The sequence below is a fragment of the Manis javanica genome, chromosome 5 (genome assembly GCF_040802235.1).
Source record: "Manis javanica isolate MJ-LG chromosome 5, MJ_LKY, whole genome shotgun sequence".
Lineage (NCBI taxonomy): Eukaryota > Metazoa > Chordata > Mammalia > Pholidota > Manidae > Manis > Manis javanica.
In genome coordinates, this window is record NC_133160.1 from 23,810,782 (window position 1) to 23,835,153 (window position 24,372).

General features: G+C 47.4%; 2 protein-coding genes across 8 annotated transcripts; both read right to left on the minus strand.

The window, feature by feature from the left end:
* Positions 1-2,556: 2,556 nt before the first annotated feature.
* LOC108403755 (BPI fold-containing family A member 1) lies at positions 2,557-9,635 on the minus strand. 2 transcript variants are annotated; one of them, XR_012131383.1, is made up of 9 exons: positions 9,477-9,635; positions 8,527-8,689; positions 8,186-8,342; positions 6,658-6,765; positions 6,188-6,337; positions 4,386-4,470; positions 3,718-3,781; positions 3,236-3,359; positions 2,557-2,757 (listed from the first exon to the last, which is right to left on the minus strand). XR_012131383.1 is itself a non-coding variant. In XM_017671081.3 (9 exons), exons 1-8 carry the CDS (start codon positions 9,612-9,614, stop codon positions 3,319-3,321), a joined length of 906 nt encoding a protein of 301 aa, XP_017526570.2. In that variant the 5' UTR covers positions 9,615-9,635; the 3' UTR covers positions 2,557-2,757; positions 3,285-3,318. The 2 variants fall into 2 exon arrangements, 1 of the variants encoding a protein (XP_017526570.2); XM_017671081.3 differs by having other exon boundaries at positions 3,285-3,359.
* Positions 9,517-23,931, minus strand: BPIFA3 (BPI fold containing family A member 3). Of its 6 annotated transcripts, none has more exons than XM_073236719.1 (7): positions 23,484-23,914; positions 19,199-19,349; positions 17,250-17,357; positions 16,456-16,605; positions 15,197-15,281; positions 14,701-14,764; positions 9,517-9,642 (listed from the first exon to the last, which is right to left on the minus strand). In XM_073236719.1, exons 1-7 carry the CDS (start codon positions 23,605-23,607, stop codon positions 9,635-9,637), a joined length of 690 nt encoding a protein of 229 aa, XP_073092820.1. In that variant the 5' UTR covers positions 23,608-23,914; the 3' UTR covers positions 9,517-9,634. The 6 variants fall into 6 exon arrangements, with proteins under 6 accessions (XP_073092820.1, XP_073092821.1, XP_073092817.1 ...); XM_073236717.1 differs by lacking the exon at positions 9,517-9,642 and adding an exon at positions 13,946-14,177 and having other exon boundaries at positions 23,484-23,918; XM_073236718.1 differs by lacking the exon at positions 9,517-9,642 and adding an exon at positions 14,016-14,182 and having other exon boundaries at positions 23,484-23,911.
* Positions 23,932-24,372: the final 441 nt, after the last annotated feature.

A 24,372-nucleotide genomic window follows, 5' to 3' on the forward strand; every position in this document is an offset into this window, starting at 1 on the left:
CTTCTGCTCCACCAGTGATGGTACTGAAGCTTTGGGGTGTAAGTGACTGCCATCCCCAAATCCAGGAAGATAGATGAATACAGAATTACAGCCAAGATCAGCAGGTAAGCTGTAATTCACGTAAGAAGCAGAGGCTGCTGGAGCCAGTAACTGGTAGAAACACTTAAAAGGTAACTATGACAAGTTGCTAAAGGCTGAGTGTGCACTGGCTTGAGAGTTAAAAATTCATGAGGACCCAGTCTTAAAGTCTGTCTACTGTTTTGACAAATGTCCTTTGGGAGAAGACTGTTCGTACTAGCTGAACTCTGAATCAGGTCAAATAAGGATGGCCTGGAGAATGGGGTCCTCCAGGGAACTAACAGGCAGGCCAGGTAATGGAAATTCTGCAGCAGCAAGGCTTTGGAGCTGTTCCGGTCCTCTTCTGCCTACCTCCAGGGACTTCCAGCTACTGATTTCATTAAGATCACAGGCTTTTGGTTTCCAGGTCTGTTGTGGAGCTGGAAAGTGAGAGATGGGACAAGGATAAGGTGAAATGCCACAAAGCTCATTGTTCTTACCAAGGTTCAGCGATTTTTACGGAATAAACACCCTCCTTCTGATTGCTGCGAGCCTTTGGTTAATTTCGAGAACTCTAAAAATGTTGGTTCTGATGCTTTGTTTTGGGTGGGGAGCCATTTTCCCGTTGCTTTTATGTAGGAGAGAATTTTTGGAGGTCTTTAATCTGCCTTCATCATTGACGTCCTTCTAGAGAGTTTTTAAAATGTGAAAATGTTGTCACTAAAAGGTATGAATGTGTTCTGATGAAGCGGGTGACCTGTCAGAGTGTTTTGTATCCAGGGGAATCTTAGACTAGTTAGTTAGGAGTTGAAATTGTTAGGGGAGGGGAAAGACCCATCTGTGGGCTGTAGGAAGAAGTTCAGGGGAGCAAGGACAAAATAGCATCTGGAGATGAGCAGTGAATGTGTGTCCAGGAAGGAAAGCAGTTTGGTGCCGCCGTCAGAGGGCAGCAGGACCCGTGCTGATGGTCCCCGGTGTGTGCACCTGTCTTATCCAGTTTGATTCTCAGAGCCTCAGCCAGACTCTCAGGCTTGACCTGATGCCTACCCCAAAAGGACAGGAAGGCAACTAATGCTTGGACTCGTCCCAAGCCCAATCAGGTCCTCATTGCTGGTTTCCAGTGTGGAGGGTCCCTCTGTAACTCAGGTCACTGACTAGGTAGACACTCACAATGATCAATCAGCTGCTTACGGAATTTAACAACTCATCCTGAGCCGAAACATCTCCCACTCTGTAGATGTGGAAGATGATTTCTCCTTTAAATTCTCAGCAGAAGACATACGCTGGTTTCCTGCAATAAATCTTGCAGTTCTGAACTACAGGACTGTCCTCCCACAGAGCCGTGTTGCTTGGTGGCAACAGCAGGGGGAGATGGTGGCAGGTCTGGATGTGATGACAGATACTTGGCAGAGTTTGAGAAATACCACTATCAATCTGCTCATTCTCACATGGTCAAGTCACTGGGGTCTCCCAAAGAGCGAGGGACAAGGTTTTCTGTGAAGTCTGGGATGTTTCAGTCCTTGATTTGCCTTTTTGTCAATGACCTTGTACAAGTCATTCACTTACACCCCAAAGCCTCAGTACCCTCACCAGTGGAGTGAAAGGATTGGTCTAGTCCTCTAAGGACCTCAAGTAATGATAACATATTCATTTTTTTTGTTTCAGGGGGCAACCTTCCCTGGCCTGGGTGACCCTGTGCTTCTTTCCTCGTGCATCCGATTTTTCACAAGTCTTATCTGTATTCACAGCCTCAGCTTCTTTATATCTTTTCCTCTTCCAGTTCCTTAAAACTCAGGCTTCTCCAAAAATATGACTTTTATCCAGGGCACCAGTGATCTTTTCATATGCAACTCCAAGACCCTTCTTTATGCCTCCCTTTCTCAAGCCTTTCAGCAGCAGAGGCTGTGGACCAGTTTGCGCTTTTCCCTACACTTCTTCTTTGTTGTCTTTATCATCCTCTCGCTGAGAGAACAGGAAAGAGGTCAGTACAACCAGATGCAGGTAAGCAAAAGAGGAGTGGCAGATGACTCGCGTATCCATCAGATTTCTAGATGTCTCCCTCAGGGTCTCCCAGCCACTTCCACGCAGCATGGCCACAGCTAAAGGCATAATCTTCCTGCTGAGATCAAATCATCTTCCTGCGTTTGCAGTTACCTTTAGGCTACCCAGCCTGAGAGGTGCATGGGAGGCTCGCCTGCTCCTGCACCCACACCTTTCCAGGTCTGCCTCCTGAACATCTCTCAAATACACCATCGTCACTTCTTGTGTGGCAACCTTGTGTGTCATCATCTCTGCCTGGAATGTTCCATCTACCCAAACACCCTCTCCACCCGTCCACTCTGGAATCCACACTCATCTGAGCATCTCCCTGTCCTGCTTAAAACCATTAAGATCTACAATGTAATGTGCAAATTCTGTGCTAAAGCTCTAATCACCCAGGCCAGGGCTCTTTCCAACCTTGAACCCTCGAGTGATGGTGAAGAATGACAAGACCCCCTGTGCAGAGAAAGAGCAATTTTATTTGATGAGAACCATGGAATGTAACCCATGCCTGGTGGGAAGGGAAGGGGAGCAGATTCCTTGGCCAGAGGGCTGCTCTGGTCTCCAAGTAGTGGCCTTGTTGTTGTTCAGGACGTGGGCCAGCCATTTGGAAGCCCTCAGGAGCTGGACAGCAAGTAGATTGAGCAGCAGGGAATGGTTCTGTTGGGAGAAGACCCTGGTTAGAATGGAGACTCGAGGTGACTGAATCCTGTTGATATTGGCTTATCATCAAACCTCCCCTCCCAAGACAGGGGAAGAGTCTGAGATCCTGGGGCTAGGGGTCTTGTCTCAGCCACAAGGGGAGCCCAAGCCGGGGGTCAGGGGACAGCCTGTGCATGTGTTTGAGTGAGTGAGTGTATCCACATCTGGCTGTGTGTGGCGGGTTTGCATATGTGTGTGCAGGCACTGGTGTGAGCCTCTGTGTGACCATGTGTTTGTTTGACTGTGATGTGTGTGTGTGTGTGTGTGCGCCCACGTGTATGTGTGTTTTTCTTTGTCGCCATGTTGCAGTGCCACCTGTGTCTTTCCACCTCTGTCAGCATCTCTGTGGCCTTCCCTGTGCATCTCTGTGCATGTCTGTGTGGCTGTTTGTCTTTCTCTTTGGATGTCATTGTCCAAGTGCCCTGCTGTGTCCTACCAGGAGCAGAGCAGCAGCCGCCAAGTCCTGGAGAGCAGGCAGCACTCACCAGGCCAGCGGAGGTGGGGTGCTTCCTAGAAGGCTTAGACCTTGATGATAAATTCCTGCCCTTGGATCAGCGCCTCTGGAAAATGAAAAAACAACCACCACAGAGCAGAATGATGGTCTCAGTGTGAAGGAGTCCCTGGATATCCCACATTGCTGCTGATGGCTGCAGCCAGCGAAGGGGAACTGGGAGGGCCATCCTTGCTGGGGGTTGGTGGAGGCAATGCCTCCTTCCTCCGAACAGCCCAGCTAGTCTCAGTGTTGGGGCCGATGCATGCCTGAACATTATCTGAATAAGTCAAGACAAATAAGCAACCCCAAATGGAAGAGCTGAGGTGAAGGGCTCTAGCTATCCTATGGTGTGCTAGGACAGAGCTCCCTGGGGGAAATCTCTGCTCCTGCAGAGGGAGAGAGAGGGTTTGGAAGGGAATACTTACCAACAATATTGTGCACCAGGGTGATGTCCAGCAGGCTGAGAACCTTGTTGACCAGAGGACACACCTGACCCAGGGCAGAGAGGGGAGTGAGGCCAAGTCACCTGCAGGGAGACCCTGGGAGCAGCACCAACCCCAGGATGGAGTCTCTCCGGAGATTTCCTATCATTTTCTGTGTCTAAGAGTGTTTGATTCTAAGCAGTTCCACAGATGAATGGCTCACACAGCCATGCTGGGCAGAAGGAGAAATGAAGGCATGTGTGTGAAGTGCCAGTCCTACAGCGAGCTGGCATCCACTCTGTGATATGACATCTGTTTCTAAACAGGGTGGACTGCTCTGGGAGGAGTGCGTTTCTGGTTAGAGGAGGCCCACCATCCTAGGCTGGAAGAGTGCTTGTCTGCCGCCACAGAGGCGATGGACTGGGAGCCTCTCAGGGCAGAGACCGATCCATTTCAGTTACAGTGTGGACACACTCTACAGGAGTAGGAGCCAATCAAATGCATTTTGAAGGATGGAAAGAAGGATGGATAAATGGGTCAATGGACAGGTAGACAATGGATGGAATTTACTTATCAAACCGAGGGGCTCAGAAAAGCTCACCCTAGGGGCTGGTTTAGCCCAAGATGCTCTAAGACCCTAGGACCATGAACCCCCACTTTTATCCTCTTACCTTGCTCTGCACCAGGTTAGGAAGCACATCATTCAAGATCCCAGTGAGACTGTCAAGAAGGCCTTGAACAGGGAGGGGAGCAATTCTGAAAGAGAAAAACCATGGAGTGGTGCAGAGGCCTGGAGCTGGTACGGAGCAACCTTCAGTAGGCCCACTGTGCCCACCACAGACTCAGCAATAAGTAACTGAAGCTGGGCCTTGCCCATCCACCCACACATGCTGCCAAACACCAAGGGGCCTGTCCACAGGGAGTGACAGGTCACACAGCAGTGCACATAGTAGGTATGTATAGAATAAACACATAGCTCCAGTACACAGTAGGTATTCAGTGAGCTTTTGTAGAATCCAGAAATGGAGGACAATACTTAGTACATAGTTGTCATGAGGATTCAACAAGATGATACATGTAAAGCACAATATATGTGTTCAGTAAATGTTAGCCATGATGAGGACAGCTCCTGCATATTATGAATGGCTCAGTCTCCCCTGTGGCAGGTAAATAAAACAAGAAACCCAGGTAGGCTCCATGGCTGTTTTGCCAATTGCTGGGTTACAGTACATTCGCACCTGTTATCTTAGTGGAGTCAATCAACAAGCCCAATGTAGGCCCATATTACAGTTATCTGAGTAAGCTGACACTCAAATTGGGGAAGCACTGTCCAAGCTTACACACAAGCCCTCCACCTCTCCACATGCCATCATGGTAGATGGGGCTTGAACCCAGATTTCTATTTGTCTAATTCAGCATAAAATTGGCTAGCCCAGCCTAAGAAGGGATAAGTGATAACTTACCTCTTCAGCCAGGCATCCATCCATCCATCCAACCATCCATCTATCCATCCATCCATCCATCCATCCATCCATCCATCCATCTATCCATCCATCCACCTACCCATCCATCCATCCATCCACCCATCCATCCATCCATCCATCCATCCATCCATCCATCCATCCATCCATCCGTCTATCCGTCTGTCCGTCCGTCCGTTTGTCCATCCGTCCATCCATCCATCCACCCACCCACCCATCCACCCGTCCATCCATCCATCCATCCATCCATCCATCCATCCATCCATCCATCCACCCATCCATCCATCCATCCATCCATCCACCCATCCATCCATCCATCCATCCATCCATCCATCCATCCATCCATCCATCCATCCATCCATCCGTCTATCCGTCCATCCGTTTGTCCATCCGTCCATCCATCCATCCATCCATCCATCCATCCATCCATCCATCCATCCATCCATCCACCTACCCATCCATCCATCCATCCACCCATCCATCCATCCATCCATCCATCCATCCATCCATCCATCCATCCATCCATCCATCCATCCATCTATCCGTCTGTCCGTCCGTCCGTTTGTCCATCCATCCATCCATCCATTCACCCATCCATCCATCCATCCATCCATCCATCCATCCATCCATCCATCCACCCACCCATCCATCCATCCATCCATCCATCCATCCATCCATCCATCCATCCATCCATCCATCCATCCATCCATCCATCCATCCATCCATCCGTCCGTCTATCCATCCATTTGTCCGTCCATCCGTCTGTCCGTCCGTCCATCCATCCATCCATCCACCCACCCACCCATCCATCCATCTATCCATCCACCCATCCATCCATCCACCCCTCCATCCATCTTCCCTCCCTCCTACCCATCTGCTCAGCCGTCTCTCCTCCTACTCATCCATTCTCCCAGTGTTTCATCTTCCCATCCACCCACTAACCATCCCATCCTATTGTCTCTGGTCAGGAGACGCCACCCCTCTGGCCTTACCCATTGAGCAGGGAGATTTTCAGGCTGCCAGGGGAGTGAGTACAGTCGCCAAGGACCAGGTGGGTCTCCCCTTGTCCATCTTTCACAGTTAAGAGCTCTGCAGTGATGTTGAGCTTCACAGCCAGCTTTAATAGACTTCCGGTGAGGGGCCTGCAGAGGAGAGAGTCTGCTGCATCTGGCCTTCCACGTCCCAAGGCAGAGGAGGCTTTTCTCCTTCCTTGGAGTGCCAGCCTCACCTCCTTCCTCTTGCCCACAACCATACTCATCTTATTTTCAAGTAAGGGGAACCAAAACTCAAAGAGGTGAAGTGAGTTGTTCCAAGTGGCCCAGGGCACTCAGCATAGCAGCAAGTGAGCTGAAATTGGATGCTCATGTCTGCCAGACTCCATTGCCCCATTTTTTGGCTACCCATGCTCATCAGGGTCTCCTTTGGTGAGCCATCCTCCCATCCTCCCTTGGGGCCCACTTACGTATTCACATTGATGGTCAGGCCCAGAGGGATGGTGACATAGAGACGATGGCCATCAGGGCTCTGCACAAGGCCAAGTTCCAGCACCTGGGGATCTGTGATCTTCAAACTGCCCAGAGCACAACATTGGAGAGAAAAACATTAGCTCCTCCAGTCCCAAACCTAGAAACCACCTTTCAGCCAACTGTACCCATCCCAGAGATGAAGCAACCTATGAAGTGGAGTGAGAAGGCAGGAGGGGAGTCTGGCAGCAAAAGCCACTTGGGTTCTAAGGTGCATTAGTCTTACCCAGCCTCTGCGCTGGGTCACATCCTGACACTTCCATGACCCTCTCCTCATCGCAAGCCTGTGAGGTATTCTGGGATAGAAACTGTATCTGGATTATATTTGCACCCCACTATGCCATCCCAGGGCCTTACAAAGAAAAGGGCTACTCCGTATTGGTTGTCTTTGTGGATTGATGAGTGGGTGAGAAGATGGATATGTGGGTGGATGTGTGGGAGAGTATGTGGTTAGAGGGAAGAATGGATGGAGGGATGAAGGGTAAATGGGTGATGTATAGGCAGGTGGAGTAAGTCCTTTACAAACGTTTATGGGTAGGAATCACTCATTCTCCCATGACCTTCAATGACAGGTCAGTCAACAATGTTTATCATGGATATTGAGTAGCAGGAAGTCAGGGAGAACCAAGAGAGGATGGAGTAAGCTTCTTCTCTGAGCCAGTCACTGTGCCAGGTGATTACATCTTTCCAGTCCTTTTTTCTCTGTGGGTACCATTATCTCCATTTTATAGATGGAGAAACCAGGCCGAGAGAGACTGAGTGCCTGACCTCAGGTCACCTAGCGAATACATGGTGATTGGAAATCAAACTCAGCGCTATCTGTCTGTCTCCAAATCAGGGGCAAACACCTGGGCAGGTAGGAGTCTTGCAAGTGGTTTCGATGCAGCCCTGTGACAGGGTCAGCTCGTCGGCACAGGCCCCAGACAGCTCTCAGCTGTCTCATGGGAAGCACCATATTACATCATTCCATGGACGTCCCTGTGATGGTGTGATTGAGGGCAGAATCTTAAATTTTCTAGCCTACATAAAAGGCCACCTGCATTCTAAGGGATTACATAGGTAAGGAGAACAAAATTACCACTGTGTAGTGGAAAAAGCCTTGACTTTGGACTTAAGTAAATTAGAATTAGATCCATCACTCTGCATCACTCTAGTTGTATGAATACAGGCACCTTTCTGTGTCTCAGTTTTTTCATCTATAAACTTGGGATTATTAAACTGATCCCAAGGGTTATCACAGAATTATAGATGATGATGGGGACTTAGGACATGCTTCAGGACTGGGAAAAATTGGTGGTTCAAGAGGGCCTGCATTCCCTGCTAGACTGTGAGAAGGGTCTTGGTCTGAGTCCTGGCCTCATGTCCGTACCACCACCTCCCTCTCCCTCCAGGCCCCTGCCTGAGGCTCTTGGATTTCCAGCAGGGGTTCTCTGTAGGGGACCAAGGTCCTATTTTAGAGCTACTCACTCAATGATGTTCAGGAGAGAGGTCACAGGACTCAGTCCACCAAGCAGGCCCCCAAGCAGACCACGGGAAGTGCCTCCTTTACTCTTCACGATGTCCGAGAGTGGGAGATTTTTGAGAATGTCTAATAGATCCTCAGAGAGCAGGCCACTGCTGAGACCTGGAAGTGGGTATAGGGATCCTTGGGGATCAGATCTGACAATTCCAGATCCTCAGCCTCTCTCCCCTGTTAGATGGTTGGTCTCTCTCTCTCTCTCTCTCTCTCTCTCTCTCTCTCTCTCTCTCTCACACACACACACACACACACACACACCTGAGAGAGCATGTCACAGACTCCCACTTACCATTTGCCAAGCTTCCAGCAAGATCTGTGGGATTTGGGACCAGGGCCGGAGTCAGAGTGTCACCCAGTGGTGCGGGCAGGGCATTCAGCAGGGCTGTGACCTGGGCCAGCAGTCCACAGAAGACAATGAGACACCCCATTTTAAACATCTTCTCTCTTGGTATCTGTGGACAGAATGTGTTACAGACACAAGAGAGAACTCGCCCACTGTCTGCCCCTAGCCCACAGAAAGCCAGGGAGTGAATAGCAATAGGGCTGCTCCCAGTCCTTTCCCCGAGATAACCAAGCCTCTCACAGGCCTTTTTGGCAGCCAGCGGAGGTGTCCGAAGCTGGAGCTGGTACCTACGCTTTGGAGATGCCTGGCGACTTGGGCAAAATCCCATCAACTGGTTGTCAGCCAAAGCACTATCGTGGTTGGCTAGAACTGAAAGGGCTTTTTGGTCCAAAGAGCCTGTTGCGGCCTCCCTGGGGAGGCAAACTTGGATTGGACTGTCTGAATCTCTTTTGGGAAGTAGACATTTTATAAATCCAATGGAAGCTAAGGACCTTACTTCCATTTTAGGAGATTTGTAGATGATGGTCTGAATCCGCAATGGCAACCTGAAAGTTAAAATTTGTGCCACAGAGATTTTGGTTTAGGGTTTGAGTAGCATGCTTGGGAAGCAGCCCTACCACGGAGTCTCAGCAGTGCACACCTGCAGTCCGTGCTCCCCATCACCATCAGATTCCTGCTTCTACTTTTGAACGATTCTACATCTATAGTATTGCTTTCTTAGGGAAGCAGAGTGAACGGCCATCCCCACGCCCCCCTAAAATGGCCAGCCCTGTTTCTCTTAAAAGACCTCCAATGAGGGATCCTACATGCAGTCAACCAGCCCCTGCCCCCCCGTCAGGAGCCTGGCAGCCCTGACGCCCAGGACAGGGAGCGCGAGCAGAATGGGCCAGTCTCACCTGGCTTCGCAGGTCGTGGCAGCTGTCCTGTCTCCTCCTCCCTCTCCTGCTTGCTTCTGCCAAGGAGGCAGCCTCTTTTATAGCGTGGGAGTCAGGAAATACATGATCAGACGATGGGTTTCTAGATAATTCAGACATCTGCAACCTGGTGGTGCCTTTCAGGGCTCTCCAAAATAAATAATTGTCAATCACATTAGTAGGTGGCAAAGCTAAGCCATTTGATTGACAAGTTAAACAGAAACACTTGAGATGGGATGTTAACATTTCACGGTTTCATGAGTGGGGCTGAGGCTGGGAACCCACACTCCAAGGTGGGCTGGCAGATCAGATTTGGAACACCAGGAGAGGCAACCTGCTGGAGCCCAAGAAGGGGCCCTGGTCTCATAGCTAGGCCCCTTTCCATTCTTGGTGCCGTCCTTTTTCTCCAGTTGGAGGAGTCTTGTTCCCAAAGTGTTAAAGAGTCAACCTGCCTCTGGTTTCACTACACTTGGGTCCTTGTTTTCTGAGTCCCTGTTGCTTGACAGTCATGTGCTGGGGTCTGTACATCCTCATCAGAGCCCTGGTGTGAGGGGTTGCTGCTCCTCCTTTAAAGAGGTGGAAACTGAAGCCCAGTGGAGACAAGTACCCAAAGACTCAGAGAGGATGGGGCAGAGTTAGAACTCATCTCACTGGAAAAACATAGCAGTAAAGCAGTGTCGACAGCTAACGCTTGCTGAGCTCTTGCTGTATGTTGGGCCCAGCATTGTTTGGAGTCTTGCCACATGTGGCTGTCAAGGAAACATGGTCACAGACACCCTCTGTCCTTGAATCCTGCTCACTGACGGGTTTCCGTTGTTCCCCTCCTATGCCAGGATTTGCCTGGGGAGCAACAAGGGCACGAGACCCTTTTCAGGAGCCCCAGAACGATGCTCTCGTCAGCGTCTCTTGGACTCTTACTCTCCACCAACCCAACATGGGGAATTTCCTAGTCTTGAGGGCAGATAGATAATCTTGCTTCAATTTATCACATACATGCTGATCTTGATGTCTCCTATGCTCTTAAAATGGAAAAGCCCAGGCTTAAAAAATTAATCAGGATAAAGATCAGTTCCATCACCCCCAAAACACCCTCATACTGTCCTTTTATAGTCACTCCTTCTGGCCACCCACTGAGACCACTGACCTGTTCTCTGTCACTGCCATCTACCCAAGACCCAGGCTTGGGAAACTCAAAAGACTTCTTTCTGTTGCTGCTCAAGTCAACCTTCCATTAAACCACAGGAGCTGCATGTTCCACTGCTCCTGAGCAGGGCGAGGGTCATGGGGCATCAGGAAATGTGGAAGGACATTCCTTCCTACATGTCAGATTGTGATTGTGGAGCCTTTACTGTTCATTTGTGAATCAAGAGGACCATTTTCAAATGGCAGAATTAATTTTATTTTTCAAGGGGCTTTGACCTACCAAGGGACAAGGTCTATTCTCCAGAACTTGGGAGGAGGATGCGGGTTCTGTTCCAAGGGTCAGGAGGAAGCAAGTTCAGGTGGGAGGCTGAGTGTGAGCGGGGTCTTCAGATGGCCTTGGAAACCCCAGTGGTTTTGTTGAGGGGCAGAGTCAAAAGGGTTCAAGGAGACCTCGGTGCCCCGACTTTGATGAGAAAATATATTTTCTTAAGCAGGTTGCTTAAGACAAGTTCTACTTCTCTTGGAGATCAATCTTCCCTCTTACATTTATAGCTAATAATAATAACTTTCTATGGGACATGAGACATCTTCCCTGTGGGGACACTGAGGCTCAGGGAGGACATTGACCTGCATGTCACTGTAGCTGCCTGACACCTCAGCTAGGAAAAGGTGTCAGACTGTCATCTGGGGCTGTCTGGCTTGTGCTCTCAACTCCAACAGCAAGTTTGTGTCGCAGAATCGTCAGTTCTGAAAGCACCTGCTCATGTTCTCTGGAGCTTCCCCACTCCTGAGCAATCAGACCACTCTGAGTTCCAAGCCCGGCTCCGCCAGGGACTCTGGGCAAAGTGCTTCCCCTCTTGCAGCCTCAGTTTCCTCGGTTAGAACATGGAGCTCCCAGGGCTGTGTTGAGGTTTAAATGGGGAAATAGGTAACTTGCTGCCTACTACCTGGCATGGAATCAGAACTCTAGAAAGGCATGGAAGCTACAGGGTACAGATGGTAGGGGCTGGAACAAGCTTTTCAGCACTTGGGGCTGAATTTCTGCTTAAATTACCCCCTATTCTGGACCCCGGTAACATAATAGAGGTCTATTGTGCAACAAGCATTTCCAGGAGAAACATGTGAGTCCATGGTCTGTGATCCTTAAAATGTAAAGAAAACAGAATGTGAGAAACCCAAGAAGGCTCCTGAGCCACCCTTCCTCCCCACCAAGGGTCAGGAGGAAGGCAGACAAAAGCTGCCTTCACCACGGGCCCAGGGGCCTTGCTGGAGGACGCTCCCCCCACCTGCCCACACCCCCTCCATGTTTGCTTTTTGAATCATGAGCAGGAAAAAGCCCACAAACTGAAGGCTGTCAAGGGGAATCCTCTGTGTGAATGTGGGTGTTTAGGGTTGCAAATCCCCAGCGAAGCATTTCAGATTAAGGAGTCTGCATTGAAGGATGGAGATGGGCCGCTCCGTTGCCCTAGTCTCATCTCTGAGCTGGTGACACTTCCTTGTTTGAGCTTGCCAAACCAGCTGAATGCATATTTCATCATTTTCCCCCCATTGTGTGTGTGTCAGTGGGTGGGGTATGTTCGAAGGGAGGGAGGGAAGACTAGAGGTGGGACTCACAGTGGTCAGGAGTGTGGGCTCTAGAATCTGGCTGCCTGAGTGCAGCCGACTTAGTCATTTCCTTGCTGTGTGACGGTGGGCCGTGGCCTTCCCTCTCTGAGACTCAGTATCATTGTGCATTAAATAGGATAGCAGTTTTGTTCCTCATGGGGTTGCCGTGAGGACTCGATGAGAGGCTGAATGTAAGCTCTGAGCACCAAGCTTGGCACATGCCAAGTGCTTATATGTGTGTGTTACTATTATTAATATGTATGTGTGTTATTTCCCCATGATTTCTCAGTATGCTTTCCCTCCCCTTGGGTGGAGGAGGGCAAGAATCAATATTTAAGAATTGAATGCTTGTTAGTCAAATAATTATTTTATTAAAATAATAAAATGTTTTATTATCAAATAAGATATTAATCAAAAGAATTAAGTGACTTTCAATAAGCATTTCCCATGGACCTAGCACAATGTAAACACATGACAAATATTTTTTCACATACTCCTATAAACATCCTGCATGGTAAATATTTTCTGGTTAAAAATATTTTGTTAAAGTATAACGTACGTAAGAAAAATGCACATACACAATCAGCTCAATGAATTTTCACACACTAAGCACCCTCCTCACAACCAACACCCAGAACGAGAAGCAGAACATTACCAGCTCTCCAGAAGCCCCCTTGAGAGCTTCCTGGTCACTAACCTTCTCCCCAAGGGTCACTGCTGTGCTGACCTCTGATAGCATGGATTCATTTTGCTGCTTTTAAGCCTTGTATAAATGGGACATGCAACGTGATCTTTTGCGTCAGGCTTTATGATGTGCATGAAATCCGTCCACGTGGTTGTATAGTTGTAGGTCATTTTCATCACTGTAGAGCGTTCTGCAAGGTGACTACCTCACCAGATATCCAGATATTTACTCATTCTTTTGATGGACATTTAGGGGGTTTTTGGTTTGGGTGTTATTACAACCGTTGTGGCAGTGAGCATTCTTGTACATGCCCTGTGATGTGCACTCGCGTGTACTTCTGTTGTGTGTAACCGGGCATGTGATTGCTGGGTTGTAGGGCAGGCAGATGTCGCGCTTTAGGAGAGGCTGCCACCCAGTTTTATAAAGTGATGGTACAACTTACCTCCCACCCGCAGTGTGAAGGCTCCTGTTATTCCCTGTCCTGTAAGATTCCTCTTCCCACTTTTCAGGTGAGGAAGACCAAAATGTAAAGTGCCTTGTCCCAAACAGAAGACTAGGATCCATCCACTCATTTAACCTTAGATGTTTGCTGAGCTCACACTCAGCCAGCCCTAGGCTGGGGGGCTGGGGGATCATCAGTCACCCTAATGCACATGGTCTGTACCCTCATGGAGCTTCTCGTTGGGCCCAGTCACATTTGAACTCAGATCTGTTTGGCACCACTATTTATGTTTTTCCACTCTCTCACCCTTTCTCTGCACTCCCTTGAAGCTCAGCAAAGTGCTTGGCACATAGTAGGTGCTCAGTAAATATGGGTTGCATGAATAAGGGAATGGGAAATTTCAAGAGGACCTTCCCTGCATTGATGAGCAAATCCATAGATGGGCTTCTGGCTGCAGAATATAGGAAAGAAAGAGTGTTTTCTCTGCTATTTCTAGGCTGATGAGCAAACCCAGGTATATTTAGTCTCAGGAAGGACCTTCACCAGGTCTGACTTCTGTAACCCAAACCTCAGGGCTCAGGCAGGGGGACCTGTGCCCCCTTCAGAGCTAGAGTTTATTATCAGGGAGGACATCCATAGGGCCTCTGGGAAGGGTCTTTAGGGCAGAGGAAGCCCCACTGTGAGGGAGACTGAAGGCTCTAAGTTGTGGAATCCCTTTCCCATCATCAGTAGGCAGCTGGAGACACTCCAGCTTGGTGTGGGGAAGGGGTGGCTGGCTTCACAGTTGGTCGAGTTGTTGAGCAGCAGCCTGTTCTGTAAGAGAAGAGGCAGCACCCATCCCCAGCTTGCACCCCACTCTAGCCCCATGCCCACACTGCAGGGGACTCTCACCCATCCATGCTGACCAAGGGCTGGTGTCAGGAGCATTCCCATTAAAACTCTTCTCAAATAACATCTAATTATTTGCTACTTGTTTTCTTCCATTCACCAGACTATGAGCTCCATGAAGGGGGGGACTGTGTCTATTTTTCTGCAACGGGAGTGGTGTTGGTCTAGGGTTTGGGGTGGGACTAGTGCTTCCTAAAGTACTGAGGGGAGGTCTTGGAAGTAGCTGTGGTCTCTGGTAACCTAGAGGTCTGGTTGACTTGGTGGGGCACAGCCTGCTTGGGCTGAGCGCCTGTGTTGTCCCAGCCCTCATGGGGGCAGTAATGGTTCTTAGAGCATGGACAGACACCTCTCAGCAGGCCTCAATGGGAGCTCCAGTGGGGGGCACCTCTTGTAGACATTTGCCAGTCCTGAGTCCTTCTCCCTGGATGGATGTAGACACTCACCTATGAGGCTTTTCAACAGTTTTACATCCAACTGTCTGAGGATTTCACCGACCAGAGGACATACCTGGGCCACCAGTACAGAGAAAAGGGTCAAACCAGGGACTGGGAAAAGACAACTAGAGAGCCTGTGGCTGGAAGCTTAGACTCCACTGGATCTCTCCAAGGAATTGTGGCAAGAATGGCTTAGCTTCCTTGTATTGCATGCCAGCTACATGCCGTGCACAGCACTTCCAGGTTTTGCCTCTGAAGTCTCATGACAACTCCATGAGTCAGGGACTGTGATGTTTCCCGTGCTACAAACAGGGAAACTGAGGCTCAGGGAGACTAAGTCATTAGCTGGCAAGAGCACAGCCATTAGCTGGCAAAATTGAAAATTTCAATTGAGATCTTTCAGGTTCTAAAGCCCAAAGTGTGAAACTGTTAAACTGCCAGTACATATGCCCTGAACCTCAGACTGGAGGAGGACCAAAGTGAAAATATTTTTTCTCAGACTTACCTGACTTTCTATCAGGTATGGGAGGACTTTTCTCAGGTTCTCTCTGAGGTTATGGAGAAAAGGTTTCATCTTTTGTGGGATGTTTCTAGAAAGAGAGGTAGATGCACAGAACAGGTAAATACAGGCAATACCAACGTTAGGTGCTATGTGCTCAGCTCGCCCTATGTAAGAGGCACTGTTGTTAGAAATAGTCAAAAGCAGCAATTCTGACAGGTGATGGGACTTGTTCATGGTGATGTAGCTCATAACTGCCGGTTAAACTAGAACCAAGTCAGCAAAGCTCTGGAGTCCAGAGTCCCCCCCTGCACTGTCCTCTCCGTGAGTGTCTGGCATGATCTAGGCATTCAGTGAAGGTCTGACGAATAAATGAATGGGCATCCATGGAGGACTTCGCTTTTAGATTTCTGGAATTACAGATGGAAATCAGACACAAATCTTGCCCTTGAGGGACTCACAGTTTGCGAGGTTGACAGATTTGATCAACCACTGTATAGAACTATTTTACACTCTATTAATAAATACATTGTATAAATAGCTCTGATTTTTATGTCCTGTTCACTAGCATCAAGCACATAATAGGTTATCCGTAAATATTTGTTGAATGAGTAAGTGAAGAAGAGGAGCTTTAGAGAAGGGAAGGACATTCCAGGTAAAAGGATTAGCACGTGCAAAGGCACGGTGGAGTGAAAATATATGGTCTGTTGATGGAGAGGTAGGTCCTTTAGAGAAACTAGAGGGCCGAGGGCTGCAGAGGGGGGCAGGGGAGAGGACAAATAGGGTCTTGAGTGACATCCCGGAGTTTGCTCTTCATCCAGAGGGCATTGGAGAACCATTGGGAAGTTTGGAGCAAGGGCTGGGGACATGACCAGATTTCTGTGCTAGGAAGTTATTTCTGCTACAGGAAGAGAATGAAGTGAAGGAAGAGAGGTCTGAGTCAGGGAAAGCTGGAGGAGGATCCCACAGTGGCCCAGGAAGTGGACTGTGAGGCAGGGCAGGGCAGCCACTGTGGGGATGGAGAGAAAGGGAGCTAGTGAGGGCTGCCCGGAGGTCATCAGTGGGGGCCAGTGAAGATGGGCTGCGGACAGTGAGGAGAAGGACATCTGGCTTCTGGGTGGGTGGCAGGGCCATCACAGGGATGGGCATTTGGGGTAAGGAGCAGATCCTGGGGAAAGGGAGATATCTGTTTTGGGCTCATTCCGGAGGTGGTGGGACTGGTCGTGAAGGGGCTCAGCCCTGGGAAGGGGCAGTTGGAACCTTACTCGGTTAAGACTGTTGTGTGGAAGCTGCTGGGCTCCACGAGGCAATTGCCTATCACCAGCTCCCTCCGGCCAAACTCATCTTTCTCCAGCCAGAACTCCACAATGAGGATCATGCATGCATGCGTCTTCACAATTTTGTTATCGAAGGGCCTGGGGACGAGACAGGAGGAGGAAGGCAGGAAAGGGCAGGAGATGGAGGAGGAGGAGAAGGAGGTGGAAGCAGCCAACGCTAGAGTGATTGTTACAGTAAACCAGCCTGGCGGTGCTCCAGGTTGCCTGCATGTTAAATCCTGCAGGCAGTGATTAAGGAGAAAACCACTATTAGAGTGGCTCTGAAAATCCTTTAAATAGATTAGATTAGGGGTCTTTGGACATTCAGAAGTTGAGAGTTAATTTTATTTAAAAAATCTTTACCCTTTAGCTATGGCCTCCCTTTCCTTGGGGGCAGCAGATGTTAAAGGATAGTTTGCATAGGAGGAGGGAAGGGTTATGAGATAATTAAGGTGTTTCTCTTTTAAAAAATCTGTGTAGTTAATTCACACAGGTTTGAATGAGCAGATGACCTGCCTCCACTGACCAGTGATAGCCATCCACATTTCAGCTGAAGAAACCAAGTCTCTGAGATGGGAAGGGACTTCCCTGGGTCACACAGCAAGTGAGTTTGGAAACCAGGATTTGAAACTAGGTTGGAGTCAGAAGGATCGGGGTTCCCTAGGTTGCCAAATTCCTCTCAGCTCCCAGGTTCCCACTGAGGAGGAACAGTGCCTCTCAGACCCCTCTTCTGTATGACTCACAGTCTAAAGTCAATGTCAAATTCAAGTGAGATATTTGCCAAGAACCACTCCTGATGGAAAGACATCCGGATCCCGCCGTAATCCAGCTGAATGTTGGTGATGTTGGCGCTATACAAATAAAGAGCGGAGAACCCATCAGGGCGAGGGGCCTTGGATGTCAAGGCCTTAGGCTGACAAACAAGGCCGGTCTATTTATGAAAAGTGCCTGGCAGTGGGATTTGGAGTCAAATCCTTTCAAAGATGCATTGAGGGCAAGAGCCACCTGCAGGAGTCCTGGGCTGCAAGCTGTTGCAGAGTGCCCCTAGCAGTTCTACACACCAGATGTGTGTAACCCGTGGCGAGCAGCAGACCCAGACCTGAGCCTGTTCTCAGGCCAAGCCTCCCTTCTTGGTAGATAGCCCCACCATCTGCCCAGGTGTCCAGGCCTGAACTCCAGCAGCTGTCTTCAACTTCTGTCCATCACTGACCTCTACATTCAATCCATTTACTAATCTTCTTGGCTCTGCTTGCAAAATATTTCCCGAATTTGGCCCCCACCTATCATCTTTGACCCCAGTCACTTTTATCTGGTCTAGGACACCATCACTTCTTGCCTGGAGATGTTCTAGTTTCTCTCTGGATTCCTTGCTATAATCTTGGTCTGTCTGCAAACTATTCTCCATACAGCACCCAGCAGGGTCCTAACACTTCCCTATCCTTCAGCATTCTCTGAGGTTTCCCACTGCTTCTGGAATAAAATTAGAATTCCACACTATGATCTCTAAGGCCTCCACGGCCCCATCTCTCACCACCCTCTCCCTTGCTTATCTAGCCACACAAGAATTTTCTTCTTCCTCAAACATATCAATCTCTTTCCTACCTCAGGGCCTTTGCACTTACTGCTTCCCACATCTTTCCCACCACTTACTTACTTCTCTTCATTCAAGTTTCCACCTGGGGTAACCTCATTAGAAAGGTCTTCCTGGTCAGCCCCTCACTCTCACACTTTACCCTGCTAAATTTGTCTTCATAACATACCCCTCCACCTGAAACTAGTTATTTACTTTTGTGGCCTATCTCACTAACTAGAAAGGTGGCAACCATTTGTTTATAACTGCATTCCAAATACCCAGCCCATGTCCTGGTACACACTAGGTACCCAATGAATAGTTATAATAATTGTTAAGAAATGAACACAGGGAGGTGAATATGTCTGCACATGTCAAGGAAAACCCTGCAATTGAGGATTGGTGCTCATTGAAATGGAGAGAATGAGAGACTTGAGTCAGAGAGAAGGGAGCTCAAGGGCACAGTGGGCTGGAACAGTGGTGCTGCCCTTGAGCAGCTGTGAGACTGGGAAGCTGAGGAGGCTGTATCCCTTCAAGAGGAAGGAGTGAAAATGGAGGTGAGCACAACAGGTCCAGTTTTGCCAAGTTAATCATACCTACTGATAGCTGTACATCTACTACGTGTAGCACAGAAAGCTCCCAACAGCTCCCAGGGCCAGGGACAGTCCTTATGCCCACTTTACTGTTAAGGACTCAAGGCTAGAGCTCAGAGAGCTCAAATGCCTTGCCCAGAATCACACAGCTGTCAAACGATAGAGTTGGGGTTCAAATGTCTGACTCTAGTCCTGGGTATCTTCGCCACCCTAGATGTTCATGGCTGTGCTCTGGATATCCATGTTATATATGAGGCTGGAGCGGTCCAGCAATTTCCCCAAGGTTGGTGGCAGACCTGGAATTTAAATGCAGAAACCTTTACTCCCAAGTCTTCACTTTAAATTACCCTGTCATGCTGCCTCCCGAAATGACCCCTCATTCAGGCTTGTATTGGGCCTTTCATCTCCTTCTTCCAATCTTCCTTCCTTCCCTCTTTACCTGCCTTGTCCCTCCAGCCCCTCAGCTCTGCCCTCTGACCCAGAGCTTTATAAAGGGTCCCAGGGTCAGAGATGGGCTTCAGGATCTCACCTGCTTTCTTGCTGCTGCTGGAGGCCTGTGCTCCCGATTAGCCAGCCCACCATCCCCTGAGTCGCCTGCCCCAAGGCATTCAGACTGTCCAGGACATGGATATTCTGGATTCTGTCCTCTATGTTGTGCTTCATGAGGCCCTGGGCAATAACTGGAAAAGGACAAGGGACCAGTGATGTTGCATGATGACATGGAAAAGATGAGGGGTTTGAAGTCAAAAGGTCTAGGTTTTGGGCTGGTGCATCCACTTCTTGTTCAGTGATTGGTGCTTGTCACCCCCATCCCTCCACTAAAATCCATATTCTTCATCTGTGAAATTCCACTCTGCAGGGTTGATGAGAGACACCTATGGAGGGTGTGGGAGGCAATAGCTGCTCAAAGGAGATATTATGGTTGAAAGTTCACCCACTGCTGTATCTCTGAATCTGGAACACAGAGCTTAGCAGAATGAAGATCACAATAAAAGTTAGATGAAGAGAAAAACAGGTGGGCAAATAAGGAGAGAATAAATGTAAATTTTCCTACACTGTGACCAGAATAAACTTCAGGACTGAGTGGAGCTACCAGAGTAAAGAAATGAATTCCAAAAGGGAAGAGAATTTTAAAAGCTATGGACATGCTTAAATCCTGCCTCTCTTGGCTCTAGACTCTCATGTTTGGGAACAGCCTCAGCTCTGACCAGCCTCCGAGCTCACCACGGGACACATTGATTTCACTGACTTGACCTGCTCTGTGGACAGAACCACACTCAGAACTATGGGTTACGGCAGAGCCTTTCCCGCAAGAGAAAGGGAAAGAAACCTTGTTTTCTCTCACTTTCCTTCCTCTACTCCCAGACTGCCTTTCAGCACCCCATATTTCTGCTGCCTACAAATGAGCAAGAGTGTCTAGAGTCATAATCTGGGTTCAGATCCTGACTCTACTACTTTCTCATTTATATAATAGAGGCAATAAAAAGACCCGTCTCATAGGATTCTTGTGAGGAAGACTGAGATCATCCATCCAAAAATATTTATTGAGCTTCTATTGGATGTTAGCCCCTGTGCTGTGTACACTGAAGATGCAAACCAGTTTTCTGCCTATTAAGGGAGACATATATTAAACAAATAGTTTCAAGGACAGAGTGCAACTACAGATATATCTAGAACTCTTAGTAGTTCTTGGTTAATAATGATAGCAGTGCTTGGGAATTTGTGAGCAGCAGACACTGATAGTTGCCAATCCAATATCCGTTTGTCCATATCTGTCCATTTCTCTGTTCATCCATCTATCCAACCTCTCATTCATCTTCCATCTATCCAATCTAACCAATATTCATCCATTAACCATTAATCCATCCTTCCATCCATCTTCCATCTGTATGTCCATTTATCTATCTATCCATCCATCCTTCCTCACATCCACCCTCCATCTATCCAATCTATCTAATATATACCCATCTATCTATCCATCTTTCCATCCATCCTTCCATTCCCCCATCCTATCATTTCCATCTGAACCCTGTTTTGATTCAGGCACTCTTTCCAATCCCCAGTCTAGGTGAGGTTGTTGGTTTTCTGAGCCATCATTACCTGTTGACTTTTTCAGGTTCAAAGTTGACATGTAACCCAAGTGGGCTCTATCAGGCTTAACAGAAGATGGTATGTTTCTTGTTTGAGGGGAAGGTTTCTTTCCCTTTCTCCTACTGGAAAGGAACAAGGAAGTCTGTAGTTCTAATGGCCACTGGCCACCATTTTCCTACCACTCTGGGAACCAGCATCCTGAGGATGAAACCATCATGAAAACAGTGCTACAAAATGGACAAAATCTAGTTCTGGATAGCACCTCTGAGCTTATGATTGAAACAAATGTGGAGCTTGCCCTGCATTCAGGTATGTGAAATAATCATTAAAAAAAAATTGTTTAGCAACAATGAGTTGGGTTTTCTGATACTTGCAGCTAAGCACCTGAACTGATAAGTGAGAGGTGGTTGTAGTGACATAGTCACAGTTGAAAATGCACTTTGCACTTGCTTTCCTTCATTTAAATCTTACAACCAGCACCATGAAATAGCATTCTAACTGCACTGATTGTAATGGTGAGGGTATCTGGGCCCGTGAGTACATATGAATATATTTGATAACCTAAATGAAATGAGTACATATGAATATATTTGATAACCTAAATGAAATGGAGGCATTTTTGGCAAACCACAAAATGCCAAGTTGTGATGAGGGGAAATGTGAAACATTGACAATCTAAAACCATCAAGAAATCAAAATGGTATTTGAAGACTTCATTCCCCAAAAGCTTTATACTTTGATTTTTTGGGGAAGAGTTATAACAAACTTTTATAAAGAGGTAATTGTGAAAGAAAATAGAAAAAGAAGAGAATGCAAAATTCACTTTATTAGCTAATACAGCTTGCCTAGTTTTAAGAACAGGGCAAGGAGATAAAAATTTGCAAAAATCCTAAATGTATTATTGACTAACAAATCTAATAGCTAATAGTACATTATAAAAATATAATATTACATTATGCAATATATTTTAGTATGACACATAAATACATCATAGTACATTACAAAAATAGTATATTATAAATATAAACGAGTACATTATAAATATATCATTATAGGACATTATAAAACTTTCATATTTATTCCAGAAATGCCGCTATGGGTTCAACATAACAACATCTATTAATACAATGTATCATGTTAGTGGGTTAGAGGAAAAAATGAATTAGTTTTTAATGCAGAAAAACATTTTTTAAAGGTCAAGACTGATTTATGATTAAGAAAAATACAGAAAACTAGGAATATAAGCAAACTTTCCTTAACATGATAAAAACTACATTCTAAAAACCTACAGAAAGTGTACTTAGTGGAGAATTCTAGACATATTCCCATTCCTATATGAGGCCTAAGCTATACCATAAAATAAAAAGGCACAAGAAGTATAAGGTTTAGAAGAGATAAAACTGTCGCCATTCACGATATAATCGTCTATACAGAAAACCCAATAGAGTAAATAAGACACACTATTGAACTAATAAGAGGTCAGTAAGACTTTTGGATAGCAATTAATTTAAAAAAATTAACAGCTTTCCTCTCATCTGTACTAGCAGTATCATCTAGAAAATAAAATAGAATATTAGGTAATAGTTACTTTAGCAACAAAAACTTTAACTTCTCTAGGAATCAACTTAACAAAGCATGCTCAAGACATTTATAGGACTTTAAATTTCTATTGAGGGATGTGAACTAAAAATCTGAATAACTGAAAGACAAACTAAGTTTGTAACTGGGTGACCTAACATTTCAGCAGAGAACACTCTCTGTGCACACGCAGAGGAAAGGTCATGTGAGGACACAGCAAGAAGGTCGCCACCAGTAAGCCAGGAGGAGAGGTTTCACCAGAAACCAGCCCTGTGGGCGCGCTTGATCTTGATCTTCCAGCCTCCAGAACTGTGAGAAAACACATGTTTGTTATTTAAGCCACCCAGCCTGGGGTACCTTGCTGTGGCAGCCTGAGAAGACTGGTAGAGATGGACACTCTCTCCTGTTCTGGGAAACACGGGCAGAGAGGTGCACTCATTTATTACTGGAGCAGGTATAGGACAGCATAGCCATTCCAGAGAGCAACCTGGCAGTCTTCAGTTAAATTGAGTTTGCGCCTGCCATCTCCTTCTGGGTGCATTCTAGAGAAATTCTCCCAGAGGTCCTAGGAGGGACACATGTGGGGGTGTTCATCTCAGTGTAGTTTATAATAGTGGGGAGTTAGAGACAACTCAAGTGCCTATCCTTAGGGAAATGGCCAAGTGGTGGTGAAGTGAAAGAATCTTATGGACTTCCCTGCGCCCATCCAAATCAACCCATGTCAACAGCATAGAGTTCAGTGAAAACAGTAAAAACCACAGGATTTATACGGCAATACCACTTACATAAATCAAAACACTGCATGCTTTACAAGGAGATGGGTATATTTAAACGTAAGTTAAACACACTAAGGAAGAAGGAGATGGGAGTGCGAATAAGAGGTAAAGGGCAAAATAACATAAAACAAGACACAAGAGGGACTTTGCCATGATTCATGATAATGATGATCAACTCAATCTCAATTTTCTGTACTTGAAGTCTAAGGAAAAAGGAAGCAAAGATGCTAAGGGACTGACTGAAGGTTACATAGTGAATCACAGGTGGGACCCAAGCAAGGCAAACCACTAGTGGGGCCGAGATGATGCCTCCTGCCCGCCACCTGCCCTCCACCCCCCGCCAGTGGGCAGAGCACAGGCTTAGCTTACTTCTTGCCAGAGCTGATTTGCTGTCCACGTGGGCCTTGGCCAGGCCAGGCCCGGGTTGCCTGTGCAGTGCCCAGCTCAAGGACAGCAAGTGGAGGAAGATCAGGAGCCTCCAGAGCAGATGCATCTTGGGTTCTGGGACCTGTGGGTGTCTAGAAGGGTCAGATGGCACCTAGGTGGCTGGCTGCAGGTATGGCTGCCTAGATAGTTGGACTCATGGTTTTCTATAGGAGGATGACACCAGAGTTAGCCCCCAGCATGCTGCGGGGAAGTGTTGTGATGGGCTGTGGCAGCTGCCACCAGGGCTTGCTCGCCTGGTAGGGGCAGTGGGTGGAACCCTGGGGGGAGGTCAAGGATCCAGAGAGAGGCCTCGTTGCTTGGAGACACCCAGTAGAGCCCACTATTGGGTCATCCAGCAAGAGTCCTTTTTCAGATCCTGCACAGGCTGCATGTTGGTGACTCTCAGTGAATGAATGAATGAAATGAGGATGCCTAATCCCAGGCTCTCCAAGTGGACTAGGACTTCATTTATTTTTTTATTTTTTATTTTTTATTAAGGTATGATTGATATACACTCTTATGAAGGTTTCACATGAAAAAACAATGTGGTTTTTTCAAGTCCCCACCCATACCCCAATGCAGTTAAGGGCAAGATCATCTGCAATGCCTACCACAATGCTTGCTTGCTCAAAACTAAGTGCTCACAAATGTTTATTGAGTGAATAAATGACATGAATGAGTGAGGATGGCTTATCCACCATCAAATGATAAGTTTCTGGAGGGCAGGGTGTGAATTTAATTAATCCTCACATGACCAGTGCCTCTCATGTTTAGAACATGGTAGTTACTAATGGATGTTTTGTTAAATGATACAAATGAATGAATGAATGAA